The following is a 22,975-nucleotide window of genomic DNA, read 5'->3' on the forward strand; positions in this document are numbered from 1 at the left end:
TCACTTCTTAGATATCAGAGATCTAAGAAAGGATAACTTTTTTCTTAGTTCCTTAATTTTAAAATAAGTTAAACTGGGATATTTATTAGCAAGGAAGAGCATAGACATGCATTATCAGAACCACTTGAATAAATAATAATTATAACATTAAAATGCTGGTGGGTATATTAAAGTGCTTATAAGATATGTTTGAAATAGAATAGAGGCCTCAAAAATCATATTTAAAAGAAAAGGAAATATAAAATATAGTGACATTGTTATGTAAAATTAAGAAACCACACTATGTATCAGGAACAGAATGAGAGATACTAGCTATGGAATAATGATTATGACAGCAATGCAAATGGTCTAAATGTTTCTCCCCCAAAACTGAAGTAAGTACAGATTGCAAAGAAAAATCAAAATGGCATGGCTAAAAAAATGAATGCTTCGAGGAGCTAGAAAAAAATCATCAACTATTTTTTAAAAGATGTGTGCATCTAATGTGCATTTAAACAAAACAACAGACACTTCTGTGAGCACAGATGTCAATAAAGGTGCCCAATGGGATAATGTCACTCAGTACAGCTTTGAGGGCTTTTGATACCAGACAATGTGAAAAATTAAAGGTAAGAGAAAACATAAAATGTAGCGCACATGTGATTACTGTGCATGGTTTTAGGAAGAAAGCAGGATTAGAGTGAACACAGAATTCCCTGAGTGTTTGGAAACAAGAAATGCATCTTTGCTTTTCTTATATCCCGACAGTACCCTTGCGTTTATAACACTATTTATAATCAGGTAAAAGTCATATTGAAAAGAATATAACCTCTCCACAAGAGCACAAAAACCTATCACAATTTCAGAATAAACATGTTAAAACTGTGTGAGAACTTTGCAGAGAAAATCCTAAAAGCTTTGTTGACTGATTTCATGGTATACTGTCAGAAATAAAGAAATCTAACATCTTTGAATGTAAAGGCTAAAGGGATATATTTAGGCAGCTGAAAAAAAATAATCCCACAATTTATGTAAAAAACCTAAACTGATAAAACATATTTAAATCTAATTCTAATTAAACATATATAAAAAGAAGAGTGGCAGTAATCCTGTGAGATATAAGAAGTACTTGCAAACTATAACAATTATAGTCATAAACTCACTGGGTCAAGGACATAGAGAATTTCTGTCCAGGAATTTATGGAATTTATCCATAAATTCCTGGATAAAATAGAGCTGACCTAAAAAGTTATAATGTATATAACAAAGAAAATATCACACTGCATTAGAACCCAGAAGAAAACTCATCAACAAGGACAAAAAACACATTTGTATCTTAAACTAGGACTTTGTCAGCAAGAAATAAAAAGTTTGTATCTTACACTCTTGCTTTAAACTGGGAAATCCGTGTGGTTTTGAGCTGCATTTTTTCCTAAATCTAATCTGAGCAGGATACATTGAGATTCACAGAATCTGCGAATCATGGGGCAGATGTTATGGAGAGTTTGGCTCCCTTATGACAAACAAACTCTTTCACCACATCCCAGACAGGTGCTGAACCTCCCACTTGAGCACTGTAGGCTCCTTCCTTCCAGAAGCCTAAGCACTCCCCTGGGGGAGGGGGTGTGACAGGAACATCAGGCCTGGGCCCTGCCTTGCAGGGCTTAAGCGATACTACAGACATGCATGGTAGCGTCTGATTTTCAAATTCCTCATCTCTACTCAAAGGGTGCCCTGATGAAGAAAGGTAAACTTGGCACAGAACTTTCTCTGAAGCCACAGAAAAGGAAGTCCTCCAAACCCTGTATATTAGGAGGATGATATTTGCTATTATTTCTTTAGATTAAAAGGCAATCCAGGCCATCACTCTGTTTCACCAGGAAAGCAAGATATTAGTAGTAAGAGATGAAATGATTAAAGCTATTATTCTCTAGAGAAAATACCCACAAAATACCATAAAATTAGTACCTTTCTAGTTTTGCATAATAATATTCTTTTCACTATAATATTCTTGATTTTGTTTCTCTAGCCTTCATTCTCATATTATTCATTTCCCAATGAAATAAAATCAAATCATGATGTCACTAACGGCAGAAGACAGTAGCTACAAATGCTAATTTATAGTAAAATGATAGGAACATTTTATGAAAGCATATAAAAAGCAAATGTTATTTAAAGGCAGTTTTAAATAATTTAAGTTTTAAATTATTCATCAGCAAGGAACTTTGAGAACTCTATCAATTCTCATATGGAAGTTGTCACATTTTTGTTTATTTATATCAACCGATGAAGCACACTACTCTCTAGTGAAAGGATTTCCTTGTATTTCAATAAAACATTCAAACCGCCACTCATAACTTCTCAGAAAGCTCACTCACTTGAAAGTTTATGTCTTCAGAGCCCCACTTTAGAGTGTTTCTGGATCTATCTGTGTACTGACCTCCCCTCTGGCACATCCACTCCTAAATATGCCCCCTAAACAGTTTTCCTTCAACTCGTTAAGTTCACCAGCAAAGACCTGGAAGAGTAATTATGTTAAGTGCTGTACTCATCAGCGTGAAAATCCACCACTGCTTTAAAGATCCATTAGCTTGCAAACTGCCATCACAACGGTACCAGTACACACGAGCCAGGTACCCACAAGCCAGGCACTTCAACAAGCGCTTGTTTAAAAGTATGTCCTTAGCACATCTGGATTAACTTAACAGGCTGGGTGATTTCAAGCTTGTATTTTATCTTTGACATAAAAACTGTTATTCATTCATAACACACACACACAAAATTGTCTATACACGCCCTACTGGATAGATATTGATCACTTCCATGAAAATGAGCATAAAATAACCCAATTTTTTAAAATTTATTTTTTTATTCTTATATTATTTATTAATTATTGTATTATTTTCTATACAAACAACTGTAAACATATTTTCATCCCACCTTGTATTCTAGAAATCAACCCTTTATTAGGTATATGATTTATAAACATTTTCTCCCATTCTGTTTGTTGTCTTTTCACTTTTTCAGTAGTGTATTTTGATGTACAAAAGCTTAATTTTTTAATTTATTTTTTTATTGATTGTGCTGTTACAGTTGTCCTATTCCCCCCTTCATTCCCCTCCACCCTACCCCCCGTCCCCACCATTACCCCCCCTTTAGTTTATGACCATGTGTCTCAAGTTCTTTAGATTCTATATTTCCCATACTATTCTTGCCCCCCCCCATAATAACCCAATTTTTAAAAAAATACTTCAGCCAAAATTAGCTAGAAACTTTTGGGAGAGGAATATAGGCCTGGGAGAAGAGGGAGGTGCCTGCACACTTCTGCTATTTACCTTTGTTTAATTCTTTGAAGATTTAACATGGCCAGTGTTACTTTAGTGAATGACTATACAAGTGAGCCTCATAGTGAGAAGACACATCTGACAGGATCTAGGTTCATTCAGAGCCATCACAAGGTAAGGAGTGTTTAGAGATTACATTTAACCTGCAGAGAAGTCAGAAGAGATGGGGGAAGAGACATGAATAGTGCATCACGAGGGTGTGAGTATACTCAGGAGTCCAGGGATTGCCATAAACCACGACGAGTCCATGGTGTCAAAGGATATAGTTGTAGAATGATTGATAAATACATGTCTAACTAATAGTTGCATTGTGGAGGTTGAACAAAGAGAGCGAAGAGAGGAAGAAAGCCAGTGCAGAATATATTTATGCACTTTGTCAGCTGGTGTTTAAGAGCATCTCTGCTTGCCCACTCCATGAAAGAAACTGGTAGGTTCCAAGAATACAAAGAAAATGATAAATTAGTAGATGGCCCTTACTGTCAAAGAATTCATATCCTCATTCCAGGATGGCAGGAATGGGGCATCGGCAGGCCTGCTAGAGGAATGATGTCCCTGGAAAATGGACCCCAGAATCACTTAGTGTGGCAGTGAGCTCTCAGGCAGCTGCTGAGATGGCTGCTACATTTTGACTCCTGTTGACCTGTGCACAGGAAGGACCACTGGGAGGAGCCCGGGCTAACACAACCGCAAGGCGCCTTCACACATGGCATCCTGCCTCATGCTAAGTGTGTTTGTGTTTCACTCGAATGTCTTTTCTTTCTCTAATCATTGGATCTGTCTAATACTAAAATGGATGGTATTGATTTTATTCAAGTCAGGGCTGAAACAAGCTGTTTTGCTCCTAATACCCCCTACCCATGAGTGAAGTGCTTTTAAGGGCACTGCTGTTTTGCCATGGTGACTGCAGATGAAGCAAAATGGTATGTGGTGAAGGGTGGGCAGGAGGTAACAGGAGGAACCCCTGGGCATGCGCTTGCTTTGTGAGATGCTCTGCTTGGTCTGTGCAGGCACCTCCTGGTCTCAGGGTCTGCCCCTTTGTATGCGGGACACGCAGGTTGCCATTGCCAATTATTTGTCTCCTTATTTCTGTCAGATCATATCTTATGGATTTTGTTAACTAAGAGCATTTTTTTAAAAGATTTTATTTTTTAGAGAGGGCAAGGGAGAGAAACATCAGGTATGTGGTTGCCTTTCTCACACCCACTACTGAGGACCTGCCCTGCAACCTGGGCTTGTGCCTTGCCTGGGAATCCATACCAGTCCTGGCATAAGAGAAGTGTTCATTCCCATTTATTTACATGTTGGTCTAAAAAAGGTAAAAGCATTCATTGTAAATCTAGGAACATATTTTCTAAAACCTTAATGAGAAAAGTACTACATTCTGGGTACCACTGGGAGATGACTCCCAATGTTGATGATAAAATGCATTTGTGGTGTAAAATATTAATTTAAGGTCTCACTTTTCTTCAAAGTATTCTTTCTGTCTTTATTTTAACAAGGATCACTGGCTCCTTCTCACAAAATGAGTGAAAGTCCTCACAATACCTTCCCTAATGGTCCCGAAAAGCCTCTGGCACAAGGGATTCCACACTGATCCAGTTTTCAAGCTATGTGAGGTCAAAGTGTGGCCTGTGAGACCATTTGGATGCCACAGCTCAACATGACAAGGGGTGACACCTGGTCCCGGTCACTCAAAGTCTCTTCAGAGAGGCAGGTGGTGCGGATGAGGTCAGCAGCTTGACTTACTGCTTTTGTCAAAGCTGGTAATATAAGTATTGGGTTATATAATCTGTTCTCTTGAAATTTTGGTTCTCCCTAACCTCGGTGTCATTTTGAAGTCGATTCTGGAAGTGATGGGAAAGAAAGTTAAATATGTCTGTCAGGACCGACCTGGTCCAGTTACTACTGTTGGAGAAAGGAAACTCTAAGACACATGTCTATGTCTCAATGTTGAATGCAGGATTTGATAGACATAGAGACCAAAGAATTAAATATTAATTACTGAATACTCTTGCTGTGTATGTGGAACACAAAAAGCTTTTGAGAAAACAAACTATGAGATGTCCTGATAATACCAGTGAGAAAAATCATGGTTTGGGTCATATCCCATTGCCTAGAATAACATCAAACACAACCCATCCACTCAATCAATACTTGTTGATTGAATGAACTGAACTCTGTTTCCAAAAAAATTGCTTAGTATTCATCAGTTCATACACAAATAAGAGTCTAGCACCAAAATTTAAAGGATATTTTTGTCCCCACCATCATATTACATTTTGATGAAATCTTTTGTAATGGACTCACTCAATACAGTTGAACAAATAGTAATGAAGTATCTCCCACCTGTCAGATTCAGATAACTGCAAAGGCCTGGTGAGGGAGACTCTCAGAGAGGTAAGTGTGGTGGGCACACAGAGTCAGGTTAGCCAGTATCTTTACAGGGGGGAACTGGTTCTTGGTGATCAATACACAACTCCCCTCAAAAAACCCCAAAACGATTCACAGGGCTATTCCACCACTGACTGAAGCCGAGCATGTCAAATACAGGTCCCCTGGTATTTGGATGATTCTCCCCCAAGCACGTCTGTCTCACCAGCTCTCCACCACCATAGATGACACCACATGGCTTTGCCTCCCACACGTCCTGACTTGTCTCCGTTTCCTATCGTTTCAATACTTTATCATAACCTGTGTGCTTCCGCAATGAGTGTTTCTACGCAGCAGCCCCAGCACTCATGGCAGGACAGCCTCTGACACTACAACCACTGGTGCCTCCCTGACCTTCCCTCTGAACTCCAATCACCTTCCTCAGAAAGGAGTCAGATCATTTTGTCCCACACACAGAGAGGGGGAGCTCGGATTTCAGCTGGAGCAGACCCTTGCCACCGACACTATCACAGAGACACGGGTTTTCACCAGGAGTTACTGTCTAAAGGAAGCACTGTTATTATTTCAAGTTCCCCAGCCACATAATAGTGGTGGTTGGTGTGACTGTCTTGTCTGTGTGTGGGTGACCCTGGGATGCCTGGGCCATTTCTGCTCTTTGTTTTCCAACTTTGCCCAGATCACAGCCCAGGCTGGGCATAGGCTGCTCTGGGTTCTCCCTGACACCCATGAATGAATGAACTGTACTCTAGATACTAACAACACCAATGTCATTTTAATAATGCTTAAAATGTGGAAGTATGATTGAAATGCATTTTACCTGCTGACGTTTTTCAAACTCCAACTTGATCCGGGACTTGATGCAATTGCACGTGTCCTGATATGTTTGCTGCAGGGCAAGTTCCATGAGGTGCTTGTGGTACGCTCCTGCCAGGTTCCCGCAGATGAAGATGATCACGTTGGCCAGGATCTAAAGGCACACAAGGAGCCACTCAGTATGGTGTGTGTGTCTAAATCTCGGATGCAGCAATAACAAAGCACACAACAGCAACGGTCTTCCAAGGGATGCCTCTGCAGGAGGTTAATTTCATTTGTGTCCAAACGAACATTTTTATTTACTTAACAGAAACAGCTAATGCCTTTCGGGATTCTATTTCCTTCTTGGATCCATGCCCTTTGATAGGTGACTTGGCAGTCCCTTCTCGTCTGTGGGCTCAGTTAGATTTGCTAATGCTAATGTAGTGTGGGTCCGAGTAGCCAGCCAAGGCTAGAAGGCCTGGCATGTTTTGAGTGGCTCTTTTGTGCTTTATCAGGAAAAGAACATGGCCTGGTTAGCTCACTGGTCCCAGGAAGTTAAGAGATTCAGGAAGCAAAGCCCCCCCATACAACCCAGTGTACCACTGTGTGCTGCTGAGATTTCATGGTTGCGACACAGCATTACTGTAATACTAGGTGACTGACTCAGGATCTCTCTCCCCAGAATGGGTAAGTAACATTTACCCATTAACTTTTGTTTACGTACAAATATGGCAGCCTTTGAAAACATAGAATTTGTTACTTTATTGATGATGAAAAGAATTCACGTTCATATAAAAACAAAGAAAGCCAACTTCCGCTTTTACTTGTTCAGGGCTACACCCACAGATCTGGCAACAGATGTGTGGTCACACCTGCATAAAAACCTCATTGCCCTTCCTCCACATGACCCTACTTCTCATCAAAGAGGTGAGCAGCGGCATCAACAACAAAAACAGGGCATCTGATACCAACAGTTTTGTGCTTTTCTCTGAGGCCTCCCGCTAACACAGGTCAGCTTATCCCACCAGACACCTGGCATGGTGAGCAAGAGCAGCTATGACTCCAACTCCCAAGCAAGGAGATTTTTACTGCTGAGCCTTGAAGGTTTCCCATGGTGGGGCTTCCCAGAGAACCACACTGTCCTCTGCGCAGTGCAGTCAGTCAGCTCTCCCAGCGATAGCTGGATGGGCTTATCTGACTGAGAGGGCCGGAGAAGCATCTGGGCACCAGGAAGCTTAGCCCCTCCCTGGCCCCTCTCAGGGGGTCTTCCCCCCTATGGAAGGCAGTCACGCTCCTCTACTCTCAGCCAAGTCATGAGCCCCCTGAACCAGGTGCCCCTTTGCTGGGGGGCAGAGGAGATGGTGAATTCAGGGGAAGAGTGACAAGATCATTTGGGCCAGACCCAAGACATGTTATCCAAATACCTGTAATCATAATGAAAATTATTTTCTGTTCTCCAACTGCATGATGCCCTTGTTTATTTCCCCATAGGTCTGAGCACAGGTGGAAGGCAGAGATGTTGATTGTTTGCCTTCTAAAATCCGTTTTGGGGATAGACAGGTAAAGCAGAACAGAGTTAGAAGTGGGAAGAATGGTGGAATGAGCTTCTCTGTGAGTTAACGCAGATGCCACAGAAGTGGGGGAAGAGTTGTGCAGACCAGAAGGGACCTTTGCAGTGTCCCGTCTAACTCCCTCATTCACAGGTACTGGAGGTGGAGAGTTCCGGGAGCTCATCCGCATTCGCACTGCAACACCCAGAAATACACTTTTATTTGTCCATATGTCATGCTCCCTCTAGTACTACAGATAACTAAACTATTAACTGTGGGTATTTCATGTGTGACACATGTGTGTGACATGTGCACACAGGATGTGGATGTGATGTGTGTGTTTAGTGTGCAATGTATGTGTGATATGTGTGTATATAATAAGATCTGTGTGGTGCGTGGAATGTGCAATTAGTGTGTATCATATATGTATTTGATATATGCATGTGCTATATTGCTGTGATTTCTGCACGACACTCTTATTTACATGGTTTGTGTCACATGTGATTTCATACATGTGATGTGTGTTACACACGCACATTGCATATGTGGTCACTGTGTGGTGTGCGCACATGTCACTCTGTAGTGTGTGGTGTGCATGTGTGGCACGTGTGTGTGGTCTGTGTGGAATCCATGTGTGCTTGCAATCTGTGTGTGTGTGTACCTGCTCAGAGGGTGGGAACAGTCTTCAGTGTTACCTCCAGAAACTCTTTCCCACAGCCGCACTGTCACACGTCACCTTTGTGAATGTCAGTCATGTGAGCACATGGGAAATACTAGTCAACTTTTTTGGCTTCTGACCCAGGTGAGGGCAGGTCCTCCTCCAGCTGACAATGATGAATGCGAGTGCTTTACCCAGTGTACACTGTTAATTAAGGCCTGCCATAACTGGCTTCTGTGAAACGACCATCTACTTTGTTAAAGACTCTCCAAACCTTTTCACACTGAACTTGTTTTTAAGAACAGTGCACAAATAATGCAGGCAAGGAGAAACATCAGCACAAGCCAGACGGCTCAGAATTAGAAAAATACTCTTTCCTTATTAAGTGCAGCTGAACTAATAACAAAATTACTGATCATCTATGAAAGCTATTCCTTTTTCTCCTTAAAAAGTGTCTTCAAAGAAAAAATATAAATATTTTATAAAGTCAATGCCTCCAAAATAAGAACCAAATGTAAGCAGCAGAACTGAGGGAAGCCATCACCTGTCCCAGGCCCAGAGTTGGAAGGGGCACTTCCAGAACAGCCACACGGTCTCTGCCTGACCCAGCTCTGCATTGTGATGGGACCGAAGGAAAAGCCTGCTTTCGGTTACTTGTTCTAGACTCTGCATTGCTTAAACCAGTATACAGTTCAAACAGTTCCTAGCTGTAGATAATTGGAAAGAATACATTTACCAATTTCTATTTGGATATGCAAACGCTTAAGAAATAAACGGCTAGAGTTTTAATGCCAAGTAAAATACTGTATTTCTTTTCTGATGAAAAAAATTAATCAATTTAGAAGCATTTTTCTGATAGCTAGTTTTATTCTAAAAAATATTGTATTCTAAGGTTAACAGAATTGGCCCTGGTGTTTTAACAACCATACAAATTTACAAATACGATTGATGTCCTAAAGCATTCTTCTTTCAAAAGGTATCTTCATATAATGATTTAGTACAGAATCTAGGACACCACAGAAGTGATGTGGTTAAGGTTTTCATTTCAAATACAGTTCAAAGCATTTTATTTTCTAGAGAATTGTTAAGAAGAACACACAATAAAAATTCTATTTTCACAATGGTGGATTTGTTTCATAACATTGCACTGTCTTGATATCTTCTTTTAACTTGTTGCTTCATTTAGCTCCTCTCACATCTATCGGAAAACAGAAGAGGAGTCTTGGCCTCCCACGGGATGTCTTAAAGAAAACAAGTTCGCCCTGAAGATTCAAACCAGGGCTTGAAATCAAGCATAGTGCATCACCTGGAATCCGTGCAAGCACCGAGAAGTCATCACAGGAGCCTGGTCACCCCCACCCAGGGGGACTTCCCACTCCCATCTTCTCTTTATATAAGTGGGGGCTATTTGTCAAGGTTTGTTAGGGATTCTCGTGATTAATACATCCTGAGCTGGTGGGTGAAGGCCATACCTACCAGCAAATTGTTACTCTGCCTCTTTCCTAAGGATCTCCACAGCTCTTCCAAACATACCTCATATCTTTTTATACTCCCGAGAGTCCAGAAAGTATAATGACCAGGAAGATAAACATATTTTATTGTTTCACTTCAAAGAAACAAAGGTCTAAAAATTAAGGCGCTCTCCCTCTTGGGCACACAGCTGCACCTTTCCCTTTCTCCTCGCCTCCCCCAGGCGTGTCATCGGCGCCTTTCTCCCAAGATCCAAGGGCCCATCTGTGACCTGTCAAACTGGTTCCTGAGCCTGTGCTTCCCAGCTGGCTCACTCCTACTACCTCTGTAACTTTCTAAATACACTTTTTCTTATAATTGGAAAGAAACTAAAAAATAAGAGACTTGAGGGAAAGTCCTCGGCCATCCTGGCTCTCAGGGTTGTCCCTGTACTGTCCCTCAATGTCCCAATTCACATGGGTCTGGTCAGGTCCCCCCAGCACGATCAGACCCTCTACCAGGGAATGGGGAAGGGATTTCTTAAGAATTTCTAAAGAGATGTGTGTTACTTTGCAAGAAGCTAACATTATTTTTTCTTTATAAAGCATTTGTATCTCGTGGTATAAAGAGAATCCATCATTTAAGGTTATTTTAAGTGGCTGCATCATGGAGAGCACCTGTCCATGGAACATTTAACTGGTAATGCTCATGTCTGCGTATGTTCAGAGGAAAGTAAGTCGAGGTCAAGCTGCTCCCAGCCAGATCAAGTGACCAAGGGTAAATGATTTGAGAATTACTTCACCTGGGAAGAAAACATTTATTAATTGTGTGAGTTCAATGACTTTGAATACCGCAGCAATTATCAGCTGGATTAGGTGACTACTCTAATCCCCTATGATTCTGAGATTTTAAGGATTTTAAGGAGTTCCATATTCCCATTTGTGACTTGATGTTAAGGCTATGAACTATAATGTCCACAGAATGAGCAGGCAGCACACACGTAAGCTGAGAGCGGGGTGGCTCCTGGTGATGATCAGAACACCATCACTTAATGACCTGACTTCTCTATGAACTAACTGCGCAGGGTTCGGTGAGGGGAGATAACAGGGCATTTGAAATAGGTCATCAGTTTAAAACAGAGCAGATCATAAATATGCAAAAATACCAATTATACGTCAAAGGAAAATAAAAGTGAATACAAGAACTTGATGAAGAGAACCACATATGAATATTCAACAAGCTCACTGCATCTCATAAGCATCAAATTTGGCTTAAATAAAACAATGCTCTTGCTTGGGCGGAGAAAATGATCAAGTAGAAGTTTCCTTAGCTGAGCTCTCAAACATGGCTGCTGAGAATTGCAATCCAATTCCTTAGCATTTCTTTCAGTCCCCTAAGAGTTAAATTTGCTATATGCCCTGGCCTCAAGATTTGTACTTATTTGTTATTTATTGATAATACAGACCAGAAACACCATGCTGTGGCTAATAACATCCAGTGATCTTTAGGTCATATGTTAGAATCATCTCCTAGTTTAAAATCTCTCCAAATGAGAAGCAGTGAAAGCAGAAAGTGTTATAAACTGAATGTCTGTCTCCACAAATTTAGGTTAGATAATTAGGTTTAGGTGGTGCCATAAGCGCAGGCCCCGTGATGGGATCAGTGTCCCTGCAAGGAGGGGAGGAGACGAGAGCTTTCTCTCTGTCTCTGAGCCACATGAGGACAGAGGTCATCTACAAGCCCGGAGGAGAGCCCACCAAATACTGAATCCACAGGCACCGTAATCTTGGACTTCCAGACTCCAGACTGTATGACATAAACATCCATTGTTTAAGCTACTCAGTCTGTGGTGTTTTTTAATGACAGCCCAAGTAGACAGAAAGTTATAAAGAAAATTGAAAGAATAAATCACCTAGGGCAAAAGACTGGAAATGAAAATTAGAGGTCAAATGCAATTTGATTTCCTATGGAAACACCACTAGAAATATACGGTACTGTTGGTGGTGGTTATTATTATGTTCATTGTTGTTTTGTATTATATCTGTTATTATCATGTTCTTCTGAATAGCACACATCGTGTTATTTTTCCAGCTACATTTGGGCTGAAGGGCTAAAGAACCTTATACATAGATAGGGCTCAAGTCCAGTATAGTAATTAGATACGACTGGAAGGGGGGAGTTTGAGAGCCATTTGCTCCTCCCAGAAGTACTCCACCTGCTCATTGCAAACCAGCTGAAAGAGACCAGCCTAGAAGATACTCAAGATCTTGATACAAAGTTTTTCCCACAAATCAAGTCACTGAGAACACAGCTTGCCTGGAAGAAAAATCTGAAACAATCATGCAGAAATCAAAAGTTCTACTCTTCAGCTCAGTAACTGCAAATTTTAAACTGATGGATGAAGGTTGGCTTAATTAATAGTTAGAATAACAGAAAAGAGGAAGCACAGAGTTTTCAGTATTGAGACCTCCCTGGAAGAAGCCTACATAAGTCTCCCTCCATAGAGATTTCCAGTTCATTCTACTTTCCTCAGAGAATAGTCCTGCCATGCTGTTAATTCTCTCGTCCTTTCCACCTTTGACTTCAAGCACAGAGAACAATTTCAGTTTTCAAGGTTTAGCTTCTCTCCATCAGGGGAAGAAAGAAGACCTAATAAATTAGCTGTGTGGAAAGTTACAAAGATGAAAAAATAAAAAAACATTCTAACCAAGTTCAATGATGAAATATCTCTAAAGAACTATATTGAATCTTACAAATCTGAATGAGAGACTTTTTAGGTCTTTAAGATAAGTTTAAATGAACTATTAAACCCATAAATCAAAGAGGCCAGTCATTTCCTTTCTACTGTTGACCTGCTCTATAGCCACCTGTCCAAAGCGATGCCATCGACCTTTCTCTCCCCACTGCCTTCTGTTTCAACAGAGCTCTAAGCCCAGTTCCTAGTGCACCTGTGATTACAAAGTACTTTTGTTAGAGTCAGTCTCTGTCAGGACCCAACACTGCCCCAGAGCTTGCTGACACAGTGAATTTCGGTTGCCCTACTTGTAAACCCCATTTTTAACCTGCACAGTAGTAGGTTATAATCCATAAACTTGGATTAAACAGACCAAGCACAATGTACCTTGCTGCTCATGACTAAGAGGACACCTATGAAGGGTAATAAGCCTAAATGTAGATAAAAATTATAAGGTGACAGAGAAGGACACATTTGCCAAGGGGTAGAGGAATAACAACATGGGGAAAATATGGCCAGTCTTGGGCATGAACTTAAACATGATATTAAGTGAACTTAAACATGATGTTAGTAAGTGCTTCATAGAGAAGCAAGAGACTGCAGAGTCCCAGTAAGATAGTCGTGGACTCCACAAGCAGGAGAAAATCGATGAGTGTTGTGATTCACAAGATCTGCTTTGAATTGGAACACCCGTCTTAGGCAGGGCAAAAATGCTCCATAACATCACGCATGATTCAAAAAATAAATAAGTTCTTAAAGGCATAACTAAAACCTTTTGTGAATAGGAAAACAAAAATTCCTACTATAAATCAATTTTGTATCTCTCATTAATGATACTAATTATGGGAGGGGTGCCTGGCAGCAACTTCCATTTTCATAGAATAAAAGGCTAAAATGTACTTGAAAGTAGACTCTCCCCAGAGTGTTCTCTTGGGGTGCCTCCTTCACCACCTTCGCTCCCCTGTTGTAGAAGATGTGATTTGATGAGTATTTTAGCTCGGTTCATGTTGAACCATCATAAGCAGTATGTGGCATTTCTGCAAAAGAACCATCAGCCCCAAGTTTTTAAGAAATTGATGTTCTAACCTTTATTTTATAAATAATTTGTTTTTAAAAGTCAGTATGATATTGGTGTAGACTGAATTGTGCACCCTGCCCCTCACGATCCCGTCCCAATCTACAGAGTGTTCAGGAAGAATGCAAAGACAAGTTTTTAAACCCACTGACGTAAGACTCTTTGACTTCTGGTCAGTTTCAACAAAAGACTATCCATTAGTTTGGCCGACATCTCCCAGAGGCATCCTGTTTTCTCCCAAATGGTTATGACTACCATGGACTGGGCAGCTTAAACAATTAACATTTATATGCTCACAATTCTGGAAGTTGGAAGTCCATGATCAAAGTGACAGCAGAGTTGGTTCCTCCCAAAGTCTCTTTCCTTGGCTTGCATATGGTAACCTGTTTGCTGTGTCCTGACAAGTTTTTTCTCTGTGTGAGCTTGTGTGCTCCTGCTGTCTCTCTGTGCTTTCTAATCTCTTTTTCTTGTATAGATACCAATCGGCTCACATTAAGGCCCTTCCTAATGGCCACATTTTAACTTAATCACCTCTTTAAATCCCTTGTCTTCAAATACAGTTAACACTCTGAGGTACTACAGGTTGAGTCTTCAACATAGATATTATTTTTGGAGGGAGCACAATTCAGCCCATAATAACATGATATGGAGTTTTAAAGAAAAAAAATTTATGCATTAGCAGAAAATCCACTTAAGGGTTAAAAGCTGCATTCCTTAGAAATTTAAGGTTGGTAATTCTTTTGCAAAAATGCCACATACCACTCCTGATGGTTTGATATGAAAAAAGATGAGACATCATTAAATCACTTCACTCAATAAACCTTTACTGAGCATTCATTTATGACAACCACATTTGATACCCTTGCCTCACCCCCTTCAAGGAAACAAACTCCATCAGAATGAATGCAGTAAAATAGGCCAACAGTAAATGTCACAAAGTAAGTGAACAGAGGTAGGTAATACAATGCAGACTTCTCAGGAGCTGGGGGGGTGAGATTTTATTTGCTGTCAGGGTGATGACCACGAACATTCTATCATTAGGAATCCTTGTCAGCCATCTGTCTTTATGAGAATAAAGATGCTTATGGCTGAAGGCAGACAGCTGATAAACTGAGCATACCTCCTGCAACATTACTATAACATTCTACTTGCAAAAAGTGAGACCACTAGTGCCGAGGTTCCTACATTTTCTCGGCTCACAGTGCCCCTATTGTCTCATTAATTTTTTTCATAGCGCTACTTCAAAGACTAAGAGTCCTGATTATTAAGTAGTGAAGTCCAAACAAGTAAAATACTCTGGGAGGAAGAAAGCCAACACATATATTGAAATAAAATATAATATTTTAAATTCATTCTTTCATAATCAGTGACTAAGTATGGGCCCTCACTACCTACATGCTTGTTGGGCATTGCATAACGTCACAAATCTCAGATTCCAATTTGACACAACCACTCACATTTCACTCTTGTCTTGATTTCTGCATGTACTGGCTTTTGTCACAACTGCCCCAAACCCATCTTTACAATGAGAGGAATGCTGTGTCATCAGATGTTACCCTTGAGCTTGTGGTTTGCATGGTGTCTGGCAGATGTTAAGTGCCACTGTGTTTCCTTCCAGAACTTATAGTACCGTGAGGTATGCTGGGTATCCTGGCCCACCATTTGGAATTCACTAATGAAGTACACTTTCAACAAAATAATTATATTAATTAATTAAAGAGAATAGAAAGTTATTACAATTACAATGGGCACACTACCTATTTTCATCTTTGTAAACTTTGGGAAAGTATATTTAATTGAATCAAAACATATGAGACTTGCTTGCAGCTTACACAGAGGTGTTTGTTTCTGCCAAATAAACCCAATCCAAAAGTATTATTGTGCATAGTTTTAGAACACACATCTCGGAGTAGCTACGGGTTTAACCTTCTGGGTTAAAATCTTCTCTGTGTCATTGTCAATAGCAGGAAATTCATCTCCAAGTTCGCTGGTCTTCCCTGGAGACCAGAAGCAGGAATTTAACATATCCCATGAGTCTGGTTTCTCTTGAGGCCTCAGCCCCCAAGATGGCACACACAATAAAAGTAAAAAGTCTCGTGAAATGGCAATTTACAAAGGTTTCCAGATCATGGGCATCACATACACTTTTTCAGCTTTTAAAGAAAAGAAGAGATAAAGCCCCAGCCCTCATTCGGGACCATTATAATCATATTTACAACTCAGTGATTCCAAGTCTAAATGTTATTTCTGTGATGAATCAGCATGCTCCCTGATGGTGTGAAGCAGCATTTCACTCCAGGAACGAAATAAATCCATCCAAGGCTACTAGAATTCTACAGAAGATGTATAAGAAGTCAGAAATATTCTCATCTATTTTCTAATGGACATATTACATAATAAATCTGTCCACTAAAAAAACAACAGTAAAATCATTAGATGAGCAATCCAGAAGTACTAATTTTTAAGGACTGTAATAAAGAGTAGAAATTCTAGTTGAAAAGTAATGAAGTATTTTTTATTTTGTACCATACATAAATCAGGCATTAACTAATAAAAGCAACATTTACTATCTCCCAATGTATTTTAACTAATTGGGGATCAATTTTTTAAAAAGATTTATCTATTCATTTTTAGAGAGACAGGAAGGGAGGAAGAGAGAGAGGGAGAGGAACGATGATGTGAGAGAGAAACACTGATCTGTCCGTTGCCTTGCAGTCACCCCAATCTAGGACCAAACCCACAGCCCAGGCATGTGCCATGACAGGGAACTGACCCAGTGACCCTTTGCCTTGAGGGATGATGCCCAACCAACTAAGCCACACTGGTCAGGGTTATTTGAGGAGCATTTTAGTGTCTTTATGATTTAACAAGACCATTTGGGATATGAAATGAAATAGAAGCAGCAGAAAAATTGATTGAATTTTTAAAAGAGAGTAGTCTGAGAAATGATCTTTATACTAGAAAGAAAAGGCAAGCAGGACACAGAGCTTTTCATGGCCCAAGGTCCTGATGGTTGTGTTTCTCTGATCAGAACAATTGAAATGCTGGGCTTGCTACAGGGAATAGTTTCACACCTCAAGAATTTCTATAGGCAATCACTTCACTGAAAGATGCTGATGGGCAAAAAACGTGCCAGGCATCAGAACCACATGGGAGGACTGGAATGGAGGAAACAGTTTGATGTTAGAACATGCATTTAGAAATTGCTTTTTATAGTTGAAATTTGACAACCAAATTCCACTATTTGCAAGAACACTTGCTAACTTCCACGTATAAGTAAACCACAAAGATGTGGACCGTGACCTTCATCAATCAGTTGTCACCAAGCAATAGGGATTCCAGGATCAGTTCATTCCTGACAACTTCTATTTCATCGATCTCTCCCTCATTATATCAGTCCCAGCAGCAAGCAAGCCTGCTCCTAACCACATAGTATCTTCCCTTAACACATATAACCCTTCCGTCTTCTTCATTTCTCATTTTCCCTTTGTAAGCAAACTTCAAAGTCTTGTCTACTTAAGGTCTTTCTATGTTTTTGACCTCTGACTATCCATATCCCACTTCAAACTGTGTAGCAATCTCAAGAAGCCCCTGCAACTACTCTTGTCAAGGTTATTGGTCACCTTTAATTTTGCCTTTAACAAACCCATCAACCTCTTTATGTACTACCTACCATGACTCCTGAGCAATGCCCTCAGCAGCAGCTGCTCACTTTTGGGATAAGAATCCCGACCTCTCTGGACAACCTAGGCTCCACTCTCCCTGGGGTATCCCCTAGATGCCTCCACCTTTTGTGGCTTAAATGTTTTACTTTCTAAGTCCCTATGTATGTCCCATTCCCTTTAAACCCTCCTGATTTCTCCCATAAAGTATCATCTGTACTCCTGGCTTTTCAACAGGATCTAAACAACACCAATTTCTATAGATGGGCCTTTAACCCAGATCCTCCTTTGAAGGTCTGGACTCCCAGGAGCCGGAATCCCTGCTGCAATGTCTCACAGATTTATCCCACAGTGAACTCTATATATGTTCCACCCCATCTGCATCTTCAACTTCCCTTCATGCCCTACTTCTGATTCCATTCTTTCCTTTTAGAGGTCTCATCTTTCCAGGTTCAAGGCCACCGCCCACCCAGGCTACCTGGCTGGTGCATTCCTCTAGTGCAGGTGCTTTTGAAAATTGATGCCTTAAACAATTCATCCTCAGTGGGGGCCATCCCACCCCCAAGAAGGCAAACACTGGTTCCCGAGGAAAGTGGAAGGAAGGAAGGAAGGAAGGAAGGAAGGAAGGAAGGAAGGAAGGAAGGAAGGAAAACAAAACACATTAAATGCATAAACTCAGATAAGCATGCGCCACAGAAATATGCCTGTGCAATGAAATTTGTGGGGGTCAGTCAGGGGAAATTATCTAAAAAGGCTCCTTGAGGAAGTAGTCATAGAGATAGGTGAAGAAACATTGCCTTAAATGTTTTATCTCCACGCCACCTGTGCTGTCTCCATGCTCACAGGTGACCTGTGGCTTATTGCTTCAGAGAGAAGTGAGAGGTAGTTTCATACAGCTATCTGGTTTACTCGATAGTTGTCTCCTCATGATAAATTAAGCAGTCAGCAATCTGCATTTAAAAACGTCTTGTTACAGCAAGCCAGCCTTTCAAGCCTGGTACAGTCTGGATTCTGAACCACATCACACTTCAGAGCTCTCCTGACTGCGGGTCACACCCTGCAGAATGAACGCTCCCAGGTGGGCAGACACTACCTGTGTGGACAGGCTTCCTGGGAGACATCTGCTGTCTGATTAGATCATTCTTCATATAAGAACCAATTTATTTATAGCTCCACCAGCCACAGATTTAAACATACCCTTCGTAACCTGTTTATCTTTCCTATTTGGCAATTACATAAGTTACTCCCAATTCTGCAGATGACTTTTGCCATCTTTTACAACTATAATGAATCTAATTAAAACAGTACCATCATACACAAATGTAAATTTCATGCATAAACGGCTTTATGTAGGGAACCAAAGACTTAACTTTTAAAAGTATGCTGTCAATTGTAAGAAGGGGAAGAGCCTAGTTAAAGAACAAATATAAATGACCCATGGACAGGGACAGCGGGGTAGGAACTGACTGTGGAAATGGGGGCTTGATGGGGCAGGGAAGAGCAACAGGGCAAAATTGGGACAACTGTCATAAAACAACTATAAAAAATAATTCCAATTGCCATACGAATGCATCTTCTGATGTGTTTTCAGCAACTGACAAGATAAAGCTTAGTCGCAGGCTTTTCCTCAGGAGCGCTCACCACGCCACGGTTCCGAAACAGGCCGTGCATTAGTCACTTGCACCATAAAGAGATCCGTGCCCAGAGCCTACTCCCGGGGGGCCAGCAGGTTGCTGGTTTTTAACATAACTCTCCCAGAGCAAATATGTTGTGTGCTAATATTGAAGAAACTAACTCAGATAAAAAGTAGACAGCTAACCATCAATAATGCCAGAACAAATAAACAATTCAGGTAGAGAAAGGAGCTGAGAATTTAATAATGGACCAAATAATGGCTGATGCTAAGGAGGATGAGCTTCTCTCAGTGGAGGTGGGCTTTGCTGTTCAAACTAACGATGTGAGGTTATGATGTGATTCTTTAAACCATAAGAAGGAAATCCTGCCAGTCATTTAGGAGGGCTCTCACACTGATTATTGGAAGGAGGTAAAGACTGTAGTGATAGGAGTAGAAAATCAACTTGGATAAAGCCAAGGCTCGGTGGTAGGGTAGGATGAGGGGAAAGATGTAATGAAATTAGTGAGAGATGAATCAAGGCTAATCTCAGATACTCACATCCAAAGAGTCAAATGAAATTTCAGACAACCCTCAATAACAAATGAACAAAGACCAGAGGTAGGGATTGAAGACAAAATGTACCCAGCGTGACATGTAGTCTAGGAAGGACAGGTTCCCTGTAACTTCTAAAGGAATATTCTTAAACGCATGGGCTCTTAGCTATTGTTTAAGCAGGAGTTCACTTTTGAACGCAAACAGCAAACATTCAGTAGTTTCTAAGACAAATGGAAAGCAGAAATCAGCAAGTTAAAACTAGTTCATAAGTGAGCATTCTGAAGTTATAATTCCTTCTCTGGTTCCTTTGTTAAAGCAAGTCAGCATCCTGTGATAGCACTTGAATTCATGAATCTGCATTAACATTTAGGGATCACACTTCAGAGCCCACGAGTAGAGCCTTCGCTGATAGAAAAAAATGTTGCACTTAAATGATCATTGCTCAAATTTAGATTTAAATGTAAAACTATGTCCTTAACAAGTAATATAAATAATTAAATAAGATATTAACTTTTATTAAATTTTACTTAATGATTGCTTAAGTAACCAATGCACAAAAATATAATCTGCATAATTTTTTTCAGGTTTCTCCTTTGCTTTCACCCCCACATCACCATCTGATGCAGGACCACCCTACGCTGTGGCAAGGGCCACACAGAACCTGTGACAAAGCACCTGTGGGCTCCCTCATCGACACTAGTTCCTGTCTGAGTAAGTTTTTCTCAAGTTTACCAGCAGCTTCAAAATGACTGCACTGGCGCATTCTGGCAGCGGAGGTGGCCGCAGCACCACATTCACAACAGCATTCACTATTTAAAGGGGAAAAAGTCTGGTGATTTATGCACTTTGGAGTTTGTTATTGCCTATGAAGTTAATAGCTGCTCTTATTAATCCTGGCATAAGATGAGATGATAATATTAGATGGTGCAGTGGGGACCCACGGAGTTCAGGACAGGCTAGGTTACCCAAGCACTTTAAAGGAGAGGCAAGTGCTGATGATCAGCTGGGAGAGACCTTTCCCACCCCTTCTCCCTGGTACCTCCCCCTACAGAGGCTGGAAATTCACAGATTTGCTTTTCCAAGTTTCTATGTAACTGGGAGTGAAAGCAGATGTGAATGAAATTGCCTTCAGAAGAGGAAGAATCCCTGTGTCAGCTTTAACTTCCTAATCAAAAGTAGCAGATACAATTCATGGGGAACTTCCACTTTCCTCCTCATTGTATTTGCTCTCAGTGTAGATGAAATGGCTGACTCTTCAGCAGCCTTCACGCGACTATGAGAGAAAAGCAGACAGACTCTGGAGGCATGGATCCTGACTTCACTAATCTGCTGGACCTGTGTAAGAAGCCTTCTACCCTAGGATTTCTTTTGACTTGAGACAAATAAATTTGCATTTGTTTAGTCCTCTGTAGTCTGGTTTTCTGTTTTGTACAGCCAAATGTAAGACTGACTCATATGACTTGGGTTACCCCGACTGAGTCAGCAAACGGTCTTCCCCATGTGGTGGCATAAACTTCTATTCCGTGTAGTTTTGAGTGTGTTTGGTATTCAGAAAATGAGTTAATATTACACATAAAAGGTATACCTATGGATGTACCTTAACTAACTGGCTGGCAGACCAAGATGAGAAGAAATTCAGACCAATCTGAGAAAAATTAACCTCTTATGGAGACAATAATGTCAAAAGAAGTTTGGGTTGGAGAGGTAGATGGGTAAGTGTGGGAGTGACTAAAAGTGGTTTCTAGAAGGTAGGCCTTGAGCTAAGAATTAAAAGGTAGGAGTTAAGTCACTCCATGCCTCGAGGTCTGAAAATTGAGAGGAGGTAAATCCAGCCACAGTGGGAAGACACCTGGAGTGTAGCAGCTGGAGGGATTAAGACAGAACAGTAAAAACAGGAGATGTTATTTTCTTAAGGAACTGACTGTACGGTTTTCAGGGTATAATGAACTCACAAGAGGAAAATGGCAAAGCAGATGTTGCTCGGGTATTACTTTTTGATGGTACTGGGTTGAAAGGTACTCCCCTCTTTAAAAACGTTTTAGAAAGATATGTCCACCTAGAATCTGTGACTGTGACTCTGCTGAGAAAGAATGACCTCTTCGCAGATGTAATTAGGTTAAAAGTCATCCTGGATTCGGGTAAACCCTAAATCCAATGACAAGCGTCCTTATAAGAAGAGTAGAGAGTGGAAGTCACGTGAAGATGAAGGCAGATATTGGAGTCACGCCCCCCAAGGGACACTTGGGGCCACCAGCAACTAGGGGAGAAAAAAGAGAAAAGATTTCCCTCCACCCACAGCTTTTAAAGGAAGAGCTGAGGACACGTTGCATTGAGGACTCTGGACTCTGAAACTGTAAGAGAATAAATCAAATTTGTTTTAAGTCATCGAGCTTGTAGAAATGTGTTACAGTAGTCCTGAGAAATCAACACACTGGTGCACAGTATCGTTGCTTCCGAGGAAAGACGAGGGGCCCACGCACAGCCAGGAAGCCTAGAGGGAAGGGGAAGAGAGAGCAGGAGCCTGGAATAGAGTCAAGGAAGGAACGAGTGGTCTGGAGGACATGATGACGGCGGCTGCTGCGGGGTCTCTCTCCCGGGTTATGGTTCTGATTGTCTTACTAGTTAAATGGATACTTTTCTCTCTGCACAAGGCTGTGCTGTTGAGAATGTTCCTTATTCTCAAGCTCACAGCTGAGCCTGTCCTATGGGGCTTTGTTTTAAACACTAGTGTGACTGAAGGTAAGAGTTTGGAGCAGGTAAACTCCCAGAGTCTGTGCGCACATTACCTTCCTACACAAAGCTCAGAGCCAGACATTTCGATTGCCCCTTTAACTGAGTTTGCTCAACACAGAGGCCTAAGGTTTACATACAAAAGGGTGATAGAGTCACCTTTTCCGAATTTCCACCACAGTTATTATTTTACCTCTCAATTCATCACGGTGTTAGTTTAAAATGAGAAACTAACAACAATATTAAATTGGCTTATGAAAACCACTGTCAAAAAATGAACTTGACCAGGAGCTGAGGGGACAGTGGGGATTGGGTTCTATGCAAAGGTTTTGACCCTGTGGCTCCATCCTTCACCTTGGGAAAGGTAGGGTGGGGCCAGCTGTCCCAGATTTCAATTCCCTCATCATTGGCTAAAGGCTTTGGGACCTGGCTTAGAGG

At 41.0% G+C, this 22,975-nt stretch overlaps 1 protein-coding gene across 2 annotated transcripts in view; it reads right to left on the reverse strand.

Annotated features, from left to right (window-relative positions):
• ADCY2 (adenylate cyclase 2) overlaps positions 1-22,975 on the reverse strand; it is a 355,653-nt gene that overhangs the window by 154,855 nt on the left and 177,823 nt on the right. For both annotated transcript variants that reach the window (XM_053657169.1, XM_053657168.1), the window contains exon 4: positions 6,532-6,681. In XM_053657169.1, coding sequence (XP_053513144.1) covers positions 6,532-6,681 — 150 coding nt within the window. The remainder of the gene's footprint in view (positions 1-6,531; positions 6,682-22,975) is intronic.

The sequence above is a fragment of the Artibeus jamaicensis genome, unplaced genomic scaffold (assembly GCF_021234435.1).
Source record: "Artibeus jamaicensis isolate MK-2021 breed Jamaican fruit bat unplaced genomic scaffold, CSHL_Jam_final scaffold_369, whole genome shotgun sequence".
Lineage (NCBI taxonomy): Eukaryota > Metazoa > Chordata > Mammalia > Chiroptera > Phyllostomidae > Artibeus > Artibeus jamaicensis.